General features: G+C 40.1%; 1 protein-coding gene across 1 annotated transcript in view; it reads right to left on the bottom strand.

Annotated features, from left to right (window-relative positions):
* The window catches only part of MYH10 (myosin heavy chain 10), a 101830-nt gene that overhangs the window by 16795 nt on the left and 67101 nt on the right, over positions 1-17934 (bottom strand). The window contains exons 14-26 of the mRNA XM_030461731.1: positions 16180-16353; positions 12218-12332; positions 8600-8793; positions 8223-8344; positions 7833-7902; positions 7573-7733; positions 6867-6975; positions 6656-6787; positions 5136-5342; positions 4013-4150; positions 3365-3488; positions 917-1088; positions 92-304 (exon numbers count right to left, since the gene is read on the bottom strand). Of these exons, the coding sequence (XP_030317591.1) occupies positions 92-304; positions 917-1088; positions 3365-3488; positions 4013-4150; positions 5136-5342; positions 6656-6787; positions 6867-6975; positions 7573-7733; positions 7833-7902; positions 8223-8344; positions 8600-8793; positions 12218-12332; positions 16180-16353 (1931 nt within the window). The remainder of the gene's footprint in view (positions 1-91; positions 305-916; positions 1089-3364; positions 3489-4012; positions 4151-5135; positions 5343-6655; positions 6788-6866; positions 6976-7572; positions 7734-7832; positions 7903-8222; positions 8345-8599; positions 8794-12217; positions 12333-16179; positions 16354-17934) is intronic.

Here is a 17934-nt window from a genome sequence, read left to right as displayed (position 1 = left end):
AAGCATCCAGGGTTATCAAAACCAACATTTTAGTCTTTTGTAAATTAAAGACCAGTTTTACTGGTGCCTTCTTACAGACATACAAACCTACCTCAGCTCTTGCTGTGCTGCAGTGGTGTCCAAGGTATCTTCCAGTTCTGTTTTTAAAGCCTCCAACTCTTCACTCAAGTCTCTTTTCTGCTTTTCTGCCTTGTTGCGTGATGCCTTCTCAGATTCAAGATCCTCCTGGAGTTCTGCAACCTGAGCCTGCAACTCTCTTATCACTTTCAGTGCATTGTTCTTCTGAACTGCTTCTTCATCCCCTCTGTTAAATAAGAGGCACAGCAGTTAGGATAGCTGTAGTTTTAGGTCCATTCTCAGAGAAGTCTGGCTTTATTTATGGACACAAATAGTAACTGAACTTTGCCACTTGACTAAAATAGACCTTTTAAAACTTCATAGATAAAAAACCTCTACTGCACTGTTTTTCTCAAGCAGCAGCACAGTGCCCTAGGTATTACAAATGCACCCTCAATAACCAAGCCTTCATGTTTACATTCAAGTATTCCAGTTCTGTAGACCTCAGCACAGCCTGTCTGTAGAATTTTCACTTCCCACAAAATTAAGTATCATTACTTAAAAAACAGAAAAGGTATTTAGCTTATATTTAATATATGGCTGCAAGACTGCCACACAAATCTTTCAGTGACTGAGGAGGACATACATTACACCAAGTACTCTGAATAGGATGAAGGCTCTCTCAGAATTACATGGTTTTTCCCCCCTGAGGCTGGACCCAGCTGTCTAGAGATGCTCTAGTACAAACATAACTGGCTTCTGCTTGAACGTTCCTAGTTCTAAGTGGTAATTTGCAGCCAGCTGAAATTTGGTCTGGGAAAGTAGGTTTCTATAGTTCTAAGCCCCACCATGCTCTGACCTAGCAAGAGCAGCCTGTAGTTCTTCCTCTTTCTTGGCCAGCTGGATCTTCAGTTCTTCAATCTGGGCTTGCAGCTCAGCTATTTGGTCCTGTAGGTCTGTTGTTTCACCATCAAGTTTTCTTTTAGCTTTTTCTAATTCTTGACGGGTCTTCTCTTCCTTTTTTAAACGTTCTAAGGGAGCAAAGAATTATATTGCTAAGCAATTTCTCTCTTGTCATCCTCAGAAGATTCAGGAGTAGGGCAATGGGGTGGCAAAAAGGATGGGAAATTTAATATATGCTGTGTCAATTTTTTCTCCAGTCTGCAGCTGGAAGGGTGACTGGGAAAGACAAAGCAGCAGAAAGTCAAGAAGTCAGTGACTGGAGAAAAAACTTTGACACAGAAACATAACCTCATCTTGATGGAAAATCCATGGAATGGGATCTAACAGTTTGAGCTGGTAGGCCTGGTGAACACAGACATCAGGATTCAAAAATGAATAACAGCTAAAGACTGGAAAAAACGGTACTTCAGAGTTTGGCAGGGCTAGGCTAGACTCCAGAAGGGCTGCTGGAAAAGAGTGCAGCTTAAAGAAAGCTTGGATAAACCATTCTTGCAAGTATCTGCACCACTGACCTGCATCCCATGGACATTCAGCGAGGCTTTGGAATCCTGGAATTGCTTTCAGGAATTTGTGTTAGCATCACACTCTTGCCCTAAGGTGTCACTTTGTGAAAAACCATCCACTTAACAGTGCCACAGCAATGAAATATATTCAGGTGATCTGCCTGCTGGCTGATCAGAACAGCTCCTGGCTGCATTGTTTCCAGTTAGCTAAAGACCAGGGATATTAAAGTCACAGGAAGGTTTTGCTTTGCATAGCATTAGCACAGCTCTACATTCATTAGCATAAATGTAAATTAGAGTTGTTCAATACTTTGTGGGTCCTCAGGGCAGAGATTTCTCTCACACCTTTTCCTAAGCCAGCTACTGGATCAGGACATCATCTTCTACGTAGAGAGGGAGCCATGTTCAAGAATCATCTTAGAGCCATTCAGGTTTCTTGGGATTTGTTTTTTCTCTAAACAGTTCCTCATTGGAAGAAAAAATAATGCACTTTTCTCTTTGTAGAGTCTAGTGAGCAACAGCTAGAACAGTGTCATAAGACTCAATTTTGTAATTGAGAAAGCACACAGTAAACTGAATTGTGGGGTTGTTTTCAAATTTTGGTGTCTAGCAGTGCCAAGACCCTAGCAGAGAGCTCTTAATGGCTTCTTATATCATCTCAAAAAGTAAATATTTTACTGTATTTTTCTAGCCAAGAAATATTATGCCTTACATTTAAGCTTTAAATTTCCATTTCTTGGGTCAGTCTTTGAACAGTGCCACAACCAAACACATCTATCAAATAAATTCAGAAACACTGGTCCTGACTGAAGTGTAACTGCTTAAGCATTATTTTCCTATAAGTAAAGCTTATGTATGCCCATTTAAGCTCTCTGAATATGATTTTGAAAGAAAATGTCCATCAATCCCCATGACAGAGGGGTTGGAACTAGATCTTAAAGGTCCCTTTCCAACCTGGAAAATTCTATGATTCTATAAATCACCATCAATATTACTTCATTACCTTCCTATATAGAATTCAGTTTGGTATTCTGCCATAAGCACAAGATTTAAAATATGTATCAAAACAGGCCACAATAAAGTAAATTTTAAAACTCTTTCCAAACTAGGGTACAGAGAGCAACTTTGCCTTATATTTTGCAACTTTTGGCTTGGCAGTTTATTAATGTTGCCCAACAGCTATTCACAGGCATAAGTTACTTTAAAAAGAAATAAAATAAAATTAGGAAAGGTTATAGATAGGGTTGAGTTTACTCTGTGGCAACACAAGCAAAACAATCAAATGGCAAAGCAATCAAATGGCAAAGCAATCAAATGGCAAAGCAATCAAATGGCAAAGCAATCAAATGGCAAAGCAATCAAATGGCAAAACAATCAAATGGCAAAACAATCAGAGAAACTGAACTATTTTAGCTGACCAAAAATTAGGGAAAGCAAAACAATTCAGATTTATTTAAAAAAAAAATATTAGAAGCCTAATGAATGCCTACTGACATAGGTTGTTCTAATGTGTTATTAAAGTGTTGCAGCTTCCCCAGAGACAGATGTTTTACCTTGTTAGTAAGGGGTGTGTGCAACAACATGAATTTCTGAGAGCATCTAGAAATGAAATGGAGTCTTAAAAATGAAAAACAAGTTAAACATGAGAAAGATCAAAGCAGCCAAATGCAGCAAGTTTTACAAACAACACAAATCTGTTCCAAGATGTAGATATTAAGGTATCGACATCTTAGGTTCCACTCAGCAGACTGGCCCAGCTCCTGCCCCCATTGCAACAAGAGATCCACTCCTTTGAATCCTGATGTCCAAGCTGTTAACAGGCAGGAGTAGCACAAACAAACCTTCCAAATCACTGATCATCATTTCTTGCTTGTTTTTGAGTTTGGCCAAGTTTTTAGCCTTTTCTTCTTCTTCAGCCAGCTGAGAAGTACATTCAGCAATCCGATCCTCCATCAGCTTCTTTTCCTAGTAAGGAGAAAAAGGAGATAGATATTATATTCAAATATAAAATATATTTGAAGAGTCTCTAAGCAGCACAAATAACTGAATGTACAAAATCCATGTAGTGTGTGGATAACACAGATTTTGTTTCAAGTGACTGACCTGTCAATATTAGAGTCAATTGGAATAGTACAGGAACATGAATATTTTTTTTCTAAGATTTAGAATTTAACATATGGGAAGCCTGGTCTCAGGACAGCTTTTGCTGCACACTTTGGGAAATCTACTTGCAAAGAACCATGGTAGCTCTGATAAACACTGTTTCCAGGTCTTAGATCTGATGAAATTGGAAAGAGTGTGGCAAATGCGTCCCTTCTAAAGGTCAGTTTAAGAGAAGCTGAGTATCTCAGCTTCAACCTGTTCAAACCCCAAATCTTCAAGCACAAACTCTACAGAGAACATGATAGCAGCCTCAAATGTTTTGAGAGCTATTACTTGGTGCTACTACTATGCATGTGCAGGATCTCCACAGTGCATACTGGTCTCACCTTCAAAAATTTGGAATTCTGGTCCTCCAGCAGGAGGATTTCTTCCTCCATCTTCTTGATCTTAGCTTCAGCTGTCACTTTTTCAAGCTGCAGCTTCTGTCGAGCACCCTCCTCCTCATCAAGCTGTTCCTCCAGGTCCTAGGAAGAAAGGCAGGTGCATTTTCCACATTATTCACATCTTTATGTACTTTTTAAATAAATTTAAAAATAAATACATTTACTATTTAGTAAATAAATTTTAAAATAAGTTTCAGGTAAAAAAAATGCATTTTTTAAAAGAAAAATCCTCGTACCCTAACACTAAAAATACATTTGTTTTGTAAAATATTCCCTACCACACTGCATCTGAATAGGGTGTCTGGTGTTAAGGTGGAAGTGTCTGGGAAGTGATGTCATGGGAAACAGACTTCAGTATGAATCTGTTACAGATGAAAGAGTTCAGATATTACCACAAATCGTTGGATGAAGCTAGAAAAGTAACCATGTATTCAGTTTTAAATAAGATTCTATGCCACACATTAATGAATGCCTAATAAAAGGCATCAAGAGCTCTGATACATGGGGTTTATTTCCCCTTTCAAGTACCCTGAATATCTTGAAAGGCAGAAAGTTTTCAGGTATTCCCCTTTTCACAGTCTCTGTGTATTCAAAATAAACCAAAGTAATCTAATTTAAAAAACAAAACAAAATATCAAGTAACTTGAAGGGGACAAAGTTGTCTTAGTTTCGTAAAAGTCAAAGAAGGAATATTCTGGGTGATATCTATTGGATTCCAGTCAAAAAAAGAACATTTTTTCTTGTAAGTCACAGCATCCCAATGGTTTCTGTCTCTTTAAGAAAGCAAGTAAGCCCCATGCAGTCATTCCTGGTTACTCCCCCCACACTCTATCTGCACATGCCATAGCTACCAACTGGGAATTTTTACTTCTCTTTTTATTTCCTAACTCTCATATGCCTTGAGATCATAGGAAGGGAAAAGAAAAACAATATATAAATCAATTTGATTCCACACATGGTGCTAAATTTCTAACTCCCTCTATGCCACAGAGATGCTGAGGGAGCTTTCCCCTCCTCAGCTGTCCCCTTTGTGTGCTTTTCCATTTCCAGTCACCAAGAGGCATACCTGAATATGGCCCTGCATTTTCTTTTTCTCATTCTGCAATATTTGGTTCCTTTCCTCTTCCTCCTCAACCCTGGACTCTAAATCATGGAGAATTTCTTCCAATTCTTGTTTTTTGGCAGCCAAGCGGGCTCTCATCTCCTCAGCTTCTGCAAAGAGCTCTGTCTCAGCCTGCAGCTGCTCTGCAAGAATGTTCTTTTCTTCTAGAAGCTGCAAACAGACAGAAAAGGAAAGGTGTAAAAACATTACTTCTAATTCTCTCATGAGAGGTTATACATATGACAACCAAAAAGTTACTCAGAGGCCAAGTTCTGCACCAATTCCTGACTCCCTGGTTTTATCAGCGGCCCAGGAGACACCAACTTTCTTAGCAGGGCTACAGCAACATCTCTCACTCACCCCCAATTTAAGGAACAGACCCCACTGCCCCTGACCCATGTTCCTTGTTTTACCAGCACTAAAAGGATGAGGAAAGTGTCTGTTTCCTGAGTTGCTCCTCATACTCCTCCCTGCACAGTGGCAGAGCAGTGTCACAGGTAGCAGGGCTGACACTGGCACTTGGAGTCATCAAAACAGAGCTGGAAATGCATTATTTCTTGCTATATAAACTTGACAATAGAAGTAAAATAGTTCCATTCAGGAGGGACCTCAAATCATACATTCCAACTGCCTGACCAGCAGAGCTGGCTAGAAATTAAAGCACAGTAAGGACATTATCCAAATACTTTTTAAGCACCTAGCATGGGGCAATGACCACCTCTCTACAAAGCTGGTTTCAGCATTTGGCCACCCTCTTGGCGAAGAAATGTTTCTTAATAGCTAGTTTGAACCTCCCCTGATGGAGCTTTGAACCATTCCCACATGCTCTGGTCACAGGATCCCAGGGAGAAGAGCTCAGCACTCCCTCTCCACTTCCCCTCCTTGGATCTCCCTGAATGAAGTCTTCCATCAGTCTCCCTTCCTCCAAACTCAGACAAAGCCATCACAGACACTCCTCAGAGGCCAGGCCTTCATCAACAGGAACTACTGGCTTGCCATTCTAGTATCCACCCCACTTCTAGCATAATTACCACAGCGATAAATGTCTATCTTTACACCCCTTCAGCCATCCTTTAAACTGCTATCAGTTTCACATTGCATCATAAATTAATTTTTAGCTTTGTTCAGTAATTTCTTTACTGCTTCTCCACATCTTAAACACATGAGCACACATATGAAAAGGAAAATGATACTGCCACTGAATCATGGAAGGATATGCAATGGCATATATACATAGAAGTGCTTATTTTTTTGGTTATCACAGAATGGCTTAGGATGGAAGGGATCTTGGAGATAAATAGGAAAAAAAAAAAGTGCTGTTTCCTTAACATGAAGTTTCTGCATTCCAGGGGGAACTGATCATGCTCTGTCTTCCTATTCCAATTTCAGCTTTATCTCACAAGTGTCTCTCCAACGTGGCTCCCTCACATGGGATACAGTGCAATAAACATTTTACCTATCAAGAGCTGATCTTGGGCACAAACCTGTTGATGTTTCCTTTCCATTTCCTCAAGTTCTGCCTCCACTTTTGTCTGTTTCTCTTTCACCTTCATAAGCTCCTCATCCTTGGCTTGGAGTTCTTCTTCCTGACGAGTGACCTGAAGAAGAGGCTTCACCTGCAGAGATTTGAAATGAGTTAAGTAAGAACTTGCATTTTCCTATCCACAAGAGTCAAAGGGACAGAATACAACAAACCTTTGTGAAGACCCTCCACCACTGCCAGTGCCTGAGCTTTAGATAAGCAGCACAATTCCTCTGCAGGATTTTCAGTGCACTCAGTTGTTGTTGTTTCTTTGCAAAGGCCCTGAAGACAAAGAGCAAAACATTTCATGTTAAATACAGCCAAGCATCTGTTCATGTTTTAATTTTTAGGTTATCCAGCCCTAGAATACTTGCAGACCATAAACAGGCTTATATTTAAGTTTCAGTGACTACATGTATTTATAAACATTAGTTCTTTGCATGAAGAGTCAGAACACCATTTTGAAAACAATATTACAAAATGCTGTTTGTTCTTACTCTTAGCAGATGTTTTTCTAAAAAAGATAAAATCAGGATGGGTTTAGACAATGAGGAGCTTTCCAGAGTATCTCTGCTCTGTATCTTACTGAAATAAGAACCTTCTTCTAAAAGCAAGAGACTTTTTTTACAGCTATCAGTTGTACTGCAAACAGCTGCATGTGTCACAAAGGGAAGATTAAGGAAAAGAGAGACTACTATGGAACAAAGGTACCAATTCTTATTATTAAGTGAAATTTCACCTATCAGCACTGGATAGAACCACAGTCTATCAAGCAACATGCTTTCTTAAGAAAATATATCCTGAAATTTAAGCTTTTATGCATAATTCCCTGTCAAAGAGACTTAAGATGACCATGAGAAAAACAAAATCGTAACATACTTCCTAGCCAGGTATCCTCTACAGACAGCCTGGAAAAAGATGATGATGTCTGTGATCTTCAGATCTCTTTCTTCTTCTAAGTGTGCTAAGACACCAGCTCGGAAAAAAATCTTGCTCTGTCCAATTCTGTATAAGTTGGGGTCCAGCTCTAATGCTCTGATCTGAATAGAGAGGCAAACACATTGTTTTCACATCAAGGAAAGGAAAATTTTGGTTTCAACTTTTCAATGTTGTAACCATACATATGTCAAAACACCTACCATGCGCTCACAGGCTTGCTTACCATCCATAAAACCTTTTGGAATTGCATTGGGTGTAAGGATCTCATACCTTGAAATCAAATGAAAACAAACCCTTTAATTTCAACAATAAGCTACAGTTATGTTAACATGCAAAGCTAGAGTGCATAACTAAGGAATTTCTTATGGAAGTTTTTCCATAAGTCAATTTTAGATTGGTTTCCTCTTCCCTAGTATCTTCAGAACAGATTTGTAACATTTAACTTCTGTGAATTCAAGTTGTTTCAAGACCTGATACATGGCTTTTGATTTTCTTCCAGCTGGACTGGAGGAGTAGGAGTGTGAGATGACTTTAATTATTTAACAAGGAACTTCATCTCATGAAAACTCAAAGACTGTTACTACTGTTACCTCTGTCTGAATTCCTGGAACACAATCCTGTTTGGAAATCCTTGTCGACAAATCCTTATCCCTTCCAAGACACCATTACAACGAAGCTGATCTAGAACCAGATGTGGATCAAGTTTTCCAGCCTGGACAAAGAAAACAAGCTTGAGTTTTAGTCTTTTCATTTAGATCAACAAAAAAAAATGGAATTAAAGTTCCTCAGGCTACCCTCTGAAAAAATCAACTGTCTCAGTAAAGGGATGTGTGGGGAACACTGAGAAGATATTGGGTAAGGATCAGAACTTGGAGAAATCTGTTTTCAGAAGGAAGACATAGAGAGTGTGCATAACTTTGAATGCAGGTAGAGAGAAAGGATTAGAGGAGTGGTTTGGAGTACATACCCTCTTCTCATGATTTGGAATGATGCAGCGAACAAAGTTGGGGTTTGTGTTGCGGAGCGTGGCCATCAGCTTGGTGAGGGATTCTTTGTAGAGTTGGCCAACAGTACGGAACATCCCCTTCTTGGTCTTGTAAGCAGAGCCAAAAGCTGTCTCTGTTATTCCAGTGACCTGATCCAGACCCACAATACGATCCACTGGGAAGGAGAAGAGAAAATAATTAAGTGGGCTTTAATATTTGTCAGGTGTAAAGAGAGGCAGGAGGAAAAGGAGCAACAGTGCAGCAGCAGAAGCTTTGTGGAACAAATGACAGGAGATGCCACCAGGAGGCGAGACAGTCAGCATGTACTGGGGACACTGGGCAGAAGCAGTGGAACCAAAAGCCACACACTGATACAGCAGAATAGTGTCACATTAGGAGGTAAAATATCCAGCTCTTTACTTGCAGTTCTACATGACCAGGAAAACAATTTCCTTTCTTTTAAATGAACTTTTAAGAGAATGAAGGTTGCCTGGAAACTGGCAATTATCTGAATTCTTACAATGGGTTGAATCTTTGGAATTAGACACCTAGGTGTCTTTGCTTAAAATGAAGTCACTTATGGCAATTATATAGATTAAATCTGAGTTTCATTGAATATTCAAAAGCATAACTATTTACAGAAGAGTTGGAAATAGTGTAATTTCCACAATAAGAAGGGAAAAAATATCTGCCAGACTTCTGCTTGTCCACTCTTTTGTAGAATTTCTCCAGATTTTATATACAACTGCAAGGATCTCCCTAACCAAAAGCCAACTTTCAAAACAGGAAAACTGCACACCTAGCACTTGAAAGGTGCCATAAAGCATCAGAAGAGATTTATTTTCTTTTTTTTTTTTAAAAAAAAAAAAGAAAAACAAAACACATTTTGAGTAAGGATCTCTATGGTTTCTTTTTCCCAAGACTGCCATCATTCAAACATCTGGACAAAACCATGAACATGATTCCATGTGCACATCAACAGTTCTTTAAACAGCCCACTAAAAAATACAAGGGTAGCTTAACACCTTAACAATTACAGTCAGCACTTCTAAGTACTTTGCAAATACATGACATTTATTGGTTCTCCAGGAAATCCAAGCTGGCCAGCCAGGAACAAGCAACATCTGCATGTAAGCTACAACTTAAACTTTGTGAAGTTATCTTCAAAATTTGTTCAAACCAAAGTAAAGGAATTATGCTTTGCTGCCAGAATTAGTTTTGTAGCTGAGAAATAAGTGACAGTATTTTATTTCACACTCGTACTCAACGGGTCTTCAAAGGTCTATAGAAAAATAATAATTTTTAAAAAATAAAAAAGGAAATTTTAAAGCATAAAGGGCAATAAGTTTTAAACATCCCTTGTAATTCTTGCATGTAGTTTAGAGCAGAGCCCAGACCCTCCACACAGTTTTGAAGACAAGTGGTAAGTTGTTCATGAGATCATATCTCAAATATTCACTTTTAAGCAGAATTGAGTTCTAAACCAGAAACAGGGTAGAGATTACTGGGAAACAGTCTTCCAGAGGATAACCATAAGAAGCTTGTGTTAGAAACATGGATCCATCAGACACTGTTAATGACTAATGACACCATTCACCTTTTGTTTTGCCAAATACTTAAAAATTTTACTGTTAATTGTGCATCTTTTGTTTTGCATCCCTCCCTCCTCCAACTAGACTTTGGTTACCTACATTTCCACGAGGATTATTCAAGTTAAATGTAAGGTTCCTAGAAGGCTAAGAGCAGTCACTGAACACCATGACTGGACAAACACTTCAGGGAACACAATTCACTCCCTCCAGTCTGGAATGTGTCACCAGTAGTGGAAGAGAAACCCAACTATAGACTAGAAGTCTAAAGGCACAAGCACACATACACATTGCTAAACTTTGGGAGAGGAATACAAGAAACATCTCCAAAAAGACATTTCAAACAAGTAAATTTGTTGATTTCTCAATATCAGAAAAAAACCCAAACATGTGCAGCCCCTCCAAAGGGAAATATTAAAATTAAGAGGATTTTAAATAAAAGAACTTATTTCATTTCACTTGGAATAAGTTTGTTTCCCTTACTACCACCACTACAACTGCAGCACTCATCCTTATACCTCAATACCTTCTTCAGCTCTCCTTCCAAAAAAAATACATCCATGTTCTAAAATGTCCCAGTGTTTTGTCAATGTTGGACTGCAGAAAGAAGCTTGATAGTGTTACAAAGCTTGTGCATTCTCTCAAATGCTTGGAACTACCAGAAGGATCACTTAAGCAATTCTGCATCTCAACATGGAACCAGGAAGCAACAAACCTTTTCACCTGCAATGCTTAAATGCAATGCATAAAATAGAGATGCTATATGTATGCAGCAGCAGTAGGTATGCACTCAGACTATTTGCCTTGTGGAGTTATACCTAAGTTTAGCATGAAATGAAAAGTTCATGCAAGCCTACGAGCAAAAATGGTTTTCCTGTAGATACAACACCCCTGCCTTTAGTAGGCAGGTTTTATATCCATATTCTGGCTTTATATCCATTCACCTGGTGGCTCATGAAGACCAGTAATATTGTCATAGAAACAGGCTCTCTGAATATTCTGAATCTCTAAGGCAGAGAAACAGCAAAAACAGAAAGACAGAAGAGCAGATACACAAAACACTTCAGTTAGTATACAGAACAGGTTTATCAATTGCAAACAGACTTAACCGTGCTACAAAAGCAATTAGGGCACAACATATTCCATGCACATTTCAATTATCTGTGGAAGCAGGTTTTGCCTATTTGGACCTATTGAAAGAAGCAGATCCCCAGCCAAAAGGTTCTTTAGATATTACCTAAACCTGCTCTCTGTAGCTGAAACAAGTATTCCTGAGACTAAAAGGGAAACTCAGGGTTAACCTACAGCATCATCTATGCCACAAGTACATCAATAAGTAAGAAAGCACAGCATTTATATACTGCAGCATGTAAATTAATGGCAGTTAATACACTGTGATGTTAAAAACCAGAATAGCAAAGTCTTTGTATTTATTTGGCTAGTTATGCTTCTTGAGGTTGGTTGGTTAGTGTTAAAAACAAGCTGATGTACAGGTAGACTAGCTAAGCAGCAGTGTGCAGTTAAAACAGGAAAATCCTGCATTTGAGTTTAATATGCAAGATCTGAGCATTACTGTAGCTGTTAATGAATTTTATTTTAGGCAATGCAAATTTCCAGGATATGACCCACCACAGCACAAAAACCCAACTGTGCTGGTGCTCACTTAGCTTTCTATTAAAAGCAAGCATCACTACTGCTGTTTACCTTCAGGACTTAACTGCAGCAATTCAAACAGAGTTTTGGACAAGATTTTACAGATGAAGTACATGAGTATCAGTTCAAATAATGAACATGAGAAGCAGCTACTCAGAAATGGTACATGCACAAGGGACCATAGGTGCAACCCAGCCTCCTTATTGTACCTTAGGTGCTAAACAAGAGAGAAAATGCTGTAGATATTTAAAACATAGAGGTGGAGGGTGAATAGAGAACAGGTACAAAAAAAATACTATATCCAGCAAAGTAAAAATCACTAAAGCTTGTGTGTGTACTTGGAGCACAATCTCTTACCATCCTTCCAAAGCTCTGCAACAAATTTGTCAGAAGACTGGTGCAAGAGTGTAGCCACATTGTCATTCAGGGGGTCCATGTTCTTCATCAGCCACTCATCTGCCTTGTAGTCTACCTGTGGAACAGCCACAGTGCACATGATCAGATAGACAACAACTTTATGTTTAGACAACATAAAGAAAACCCCTAAAAACTCTCAAAATACACTGATGATGTTTTCCTCTTCCTGATGTTTGCTTGCTGCAAGTTTGTTGCCTGTCCTCATGACAGTTAAAGGAAAATGAAAAGTTATTATGCTTTTCAAAGCATAAATGGGAGTTTTCTTGAAAATTTAGCAATCTTTTTGCTTACTAATAGCTCATATACATTTTCAGCCTAGTGTTATTTCCCAATATAAGGCTTCACTGTTCACTGTGAAGATGTAAAAACAACTCCAGTAAAGATCCTAATGACTTCATCTAAATTGCTAGAGAGCAAATTAAGGATGTGCTGTAACACTGTGGTTTTTTTTAATTTCACTCTAACAATTATACTCAAACACTTTGTTCTATGAAGAAAACAAAGTTCTTATCTCAAAAGAATCAATTCTGTGGTCTGCAATTAAACTATAACTCAGGAGTTGAAAACTTAACACTACCCACACAGTTTCATCCCAGCCCAAAAGAGAGCTTTAAGATTCCTTAAATCCAGTAAGACCTCTGGGTAGAGTAACATGATTTTGCTTCAAACTGTGAGTTTTCTGTTTTCAAATAAAGGCTCTGGAAGGAAAGACATTTAAATGTTTTCAGCACTAAAACAAAATCATCATTTTGGTATTTTTTGCAGGAAAAAGCTGTTTTACAGATGATTCTAAATCTGAAGGAAATACATATTTTGATGGAAAATTCACAATTGCCTTCTTCAGGGAAGATATGCAATGCAGGGCCAGTATCCAAGAAATGCCCACTCAAGTTTGGCAGAAGCATTTTTCAGAGCAATTATTTCCTGGTAGTCAGGCACCATCCTGGTTTACTTCATTTTGATTACCTGAAAGCAACCTTTTGTTTCACAGCCAACCTACTACTCCTGACTCCAGTAACAACGATAATTTCATTATTGTTAATTTACTGGTTTAAATATTGATATAATACAATGTATACTTTTGTATTTCACCTTTTGCTACAATAATCTACTTGTGACCACTGATGCCAAAAAATAGATAACAAGCTAGTAGTACTTTAAATGAAAATTAAAAGATGGCTCTCAACCATTAGCACAAACACTTTAAATATCAGAGCAAAAACTGCTATTAGAGTTAAGCTTAAGTCATCTTCAAAGATGCTTAAGTTAAGCTTAAGTCTTCTTCAAAGAGCAAGTTTTGAAAGCTCAGGAGCAGGCTATCCCGGTGTGCCGAAAGGCGAGTCGGCGGGGAAGACGACCACTCTGGCTCAACAGAGAGACTTTGAAGGAAATTAGGATTAAGAAGAGGGCCTACCGGTTATGGAAAAAAGGGTTATCTACTCAAGAGGAATTCAGGAATACAGTTAAGTTATGTAGGAAAAAAATTAGAGACACAAAGGCACAACTTGAACTAAATCTCGCCACCTCTGTGAAGGATAACAAGAAGTCCTTCTACAGATACATCAGTGGCAAAAGGAGGGGCAAGGAAAACATTCATTCTTTAATGGACATGGACGGGAATGTAATTGTCAAAGATGAAGAAAAGGCTGAGGTATTTAACACTTTCTTTGCCTCAGTTTTTAACAGTAAAACGGGCTATCCTGATGACAGCTGGCTTCTGGAGCCTATAGGAGACAAGAATCTAAACACTCTCCCTGCAATCCAGAAGGAAACTGTCAGTGATCTACTGAGCTGCTTGGATCCCCACAAGTCTATGGGACCAGATGAACTCCATCCAAAGGTGATGAGAGAGTTGGCAGAAGAGCTCGCCAAGCCTCTCTCTATCATCTACCAGAAGTCCTGGCTCACTGGGGACATCCCAGATGACTGGAAGTTGGCGAATGTCACGCCAATCCACAAGAAGGGCCGGAAGGAAGACCCGGGAAACTACAGGCCTGTCAGCCTGACCTCAGTGCCTGGCAGGGTTATGGAGCAGATCATCCTGGGGGCAATCACACAGCACCTGCAGGATGGACAGGGGATCAGACCCAGCCAGCATGGGTTTAGGAAGGGCAGGTCCTGTCTGACCAACCTGATCTCCTTTTATGATCAGGTGACCCGCCTGGTGGATGAGGGGAAGGCTATGGATGTGGTCTATCTGGACTTCAGCAAGGCCTTCGACACCGTCTCCCACAGCATCCTCCTGAGAAAGCTGGCTGCCCACAGCTTGGACAAGCGTACTCTGCACTGGGTTAGGAACTGGCTGGAGGGCCGGGCCCAGAGAGTGGTGCTGAATGGGGCTGCTTCCAGTTGGCGGCCGGTCACCAGCGGTGTCCCCCAGGGATCAGTGCTGGGCCCAGTCCTGTTCAATATCTTCATTGATGACTTGGATGAGGGGATTGAGTCCATCATCAGCAAGTTTGCCGATGACACCAAGCTGGGGAGAAGTGTTGATCAGCTGGAAGGCAGGAGGATTCTGCAGAGGGACCTGGACAGACTGGAGAGATGGGCTGACTCCAATGGGATGAGTTTCAACAAGGCCAAGTGCCGGGTCCTCCACTTTGGCCACAACAACCCTATGCAGCGCTACAAGCTGGGGACAGAGTGGTTGGAGAGCAGCCAGGCAGAAAGGGACCTGGGAGTCTGGATTGACAGGAAGCTGAACATGAGCCAGCAGTGTGCCCAGGTGGCCAAGAAGGCCAATGGCATCCTGGCATGTATCAGAAACAGCGTCACCAGCAGGTCCAAGGAGGTGATTCTGCCCCTATACTCAGCCCTGGTAAGGCCACACCTTGAGTACTGTGTTCAGTTTTGGGCCCCTCAGTTCAAGAAGGATATTGAGGTCCTTGAACAGGTCCAAAGGAGGGCAACCAAGCTGGTGAAGGGACTCGAACACAGATCCTATGAGGAGAGGCTGAGGGAGCTGGGGCTGTTCAGCCTGAGGAAGAGGAGGCTCAGGGGAGACCTCATTGCTCTCTACAACTACCTGAAAGGAGGATGGAGCCAGGCAGGGGTTGGTCTCTTTTCCCAGGCAACTCTCAATAAGACAAGAGGGCATGGTCTTAAATTGTGCTGGGGGAAGTTCAGATTGGCTATTAGAAAGAATTTTTTCACGGAAAGGGTGATCAGACATTGGAACGGGCTGCCTGGGGAGGTGGTGGACTCTTCGTCCCTGGAGACATTTAAAAAGCGACTCGATATGGCACTCAGTGCCGTGGTCTAGTGACTGTGGCGGTAGCTGATCAAGGGTTGGACTCGATGATCTCTGAGGTCCCTTCCAACCCAGCCTATTCTATGATTCTATGATTCTATGATTCATTGTGTAACTAATTACATAGCATGGCCCTATGGAGTAGACCTGGTGATGATGAAGCTTGCTCAAAATACTGGCAAGAAGTGTATTGTTATTTCACAGTCCTGTTCACATGGCAGCTGAACTCCATCCCTCAATGAGAAAAGAATTCAACTAACAGTAAAACAACAAGGTATCTGCTTACATAGAAAAAGGGATATATATATATATATATTAAAAAAAAATCTTTTTAGCTCCTCAGTTTACAGAAGAGGCACAGCCCTACTTCAAGCACTACTACCAACTTGGAAAGAGATATTCAGCAGAGATCCTGAAAAAACCCACCTGTAAGACTTGACAATAAAATTACAGGAAACTAAAATATTTGCTTTAAACTAATACTAATTTATATTTTTCAGTTCTGTCTATTTGGTGAACACTCCTGAATACATTCAAAACAATGAAATAAGACCACCCTCCTGCAGGAGTATTCCAAAGTTTGGCATCTGTACCACATCACACTTTCCCAAACCCAACATTTCTAACCAAGTCTTGAACACTTGACCCTTACCTTCCCTGCATAGTGAATAATGCAGAAATCTGCTTTGTCCTTTAGCTGTCTTGGTTTTTGGAACTTGGAGTGGGTTCCTTGCTCTTGAACCAGTTTTTCCACAAATGTCTTGTCAGTAGCTTTTGGGAACCAGCATTCTTCATCCAGCAATGCCAACACACCAGGAGGGTTTGCCTGAAATACAGTTGGATTTAATCTGGGTTAGTATTTTAACATCTTAGACTTAAATTTCTTTAGTATTTAAAACACAACACTGAATACCACAATAAGAAGCTGTCCAAACGGATTCAAACCTGACTGTAATTTAAACAGACTGAGAGGGGAGTCCAGTCCACTGGGTGACATTCTGACTGGTTCTAACAAACTCATTCCAACTCACACTGGAGCCAGATACCAGTGACCTGATCTAATGCTGACTCCAGCCTTGCATGAAGCACAGACAGGAATAGATGACCTCCAGAGTTACCTTCCAAAGATTCCTCTGACATGTATGTACACAGAAGCTCATCCTCACCTCTGTAGCAGTTAATATCATGCTTTCATGTGGGCTAAAACTGAATATCCCTCCCAGCCACTCAATACTCATGTGGCAGCCACTGAACCTCCCCTTGCCAAGCCCTGTGTTGGTACCAGCAGCAGCTTCCAAAGAGATCCATCAGTTTTCACTTGAGCAGCCCCCAGTTTATGTAGTCCCTCTCTTCCCACACAATTTAAGCACTGCATTTGAAGGCTCATTTATTCGTAAAGGAAAAAAGGGAACAAGCAATTTTTGTGTTTTGCAGTTGCAAAACTGTTTGAAAGGATGTTTCCTCAGGGAAGACAGACTGATGTACAAAACAAAGCAATGGGAAGAGGTCACAGTAATTTATACTTCAAAAGTTCCCAGTGAATGTAAAGTTTACACATTTGAAGAGAGAGGTTTTTATGTGCCTACTCCATGGTGTCACATTTACAGAACAATGATGAAGGTACTGACATTTGCTTTTCAAAAAAGAAAAATCATGTAATTTGATGCATTTTAGGATATTCACTTAAACATCTGCATACTAACAGCATCCACACTTATCCCCTCAGGTGTTTGGGCAGAGACTTTTACATTCCAAGGAGACAGAACTTTCTGAAGTTCCACACACAAGGTGCAAGCCTTTGATAACTGAAACAAGATTTCCCTTTTCCTTCTCTAAATAAAAACAACCATGTGGCTTCTGAGATTTTCTGCTCTTCAGCATGCACAGCATCACAGGTGACTTGTGTATTCTAGAACACACACCCCAAAATGTAGAGTAGTGAATGCAATACTCTAAGTTTTAATTTAAAGGTGATAAAATAACTGACAGCTTAGTTCTGAGGTGAGAAGAATAACAACTTCCAGGATCTTTGTTCTCCTCCTTCCATCCCAACCAAACCACTTCTCCTGCTCTTTGAGGCCTTCTTCATTTTCCAGATATTGAGCAACCAGGAGAATGAGTTAAAAAGCACAGTGATTCAAACTACCTTTTAAGACACTCTTCCTAATTGCAAGGCAGACTTATGAGGAAAACTCTATCCTAAATGAAGTTTCAGAAATTTTGCTACTGATCTCAAATGAGAAAGAAAAGTGTACCATAAGTACTGAAGAGCTTTACAACTGACCCACCACTCTAAAGCTCCTCCAACACATTGGCATTGTTTAAAATGAAAGCAACAGGACTACAGACTTCATTAGCACTAGGGGGAAAAAAAAAAGTATAAAAATAGTAGCTAAGTATCTTCAGC

The sequence above is a fragment of the Calypte anna genome, chromosome 18 (genome assembly GCF_003957555.1).
Source record: "Calypte anna isolate BGI_N300 chromosome 18, bCalAnn1_v1.p, whole genome shotgun sequence".
In the NCBI taxonomy this organism is placed as follows: Eukaryota; Metazoa; Chordata; class Aves; order Apodiformes; family Trochilidae; genus Calypte; species Calypte anna.
The sequence above is the reverse complement of the archived record's forward strand: the minus strand, read 5'-3'. Positions and strand labels throughout refer to the sequence as shown.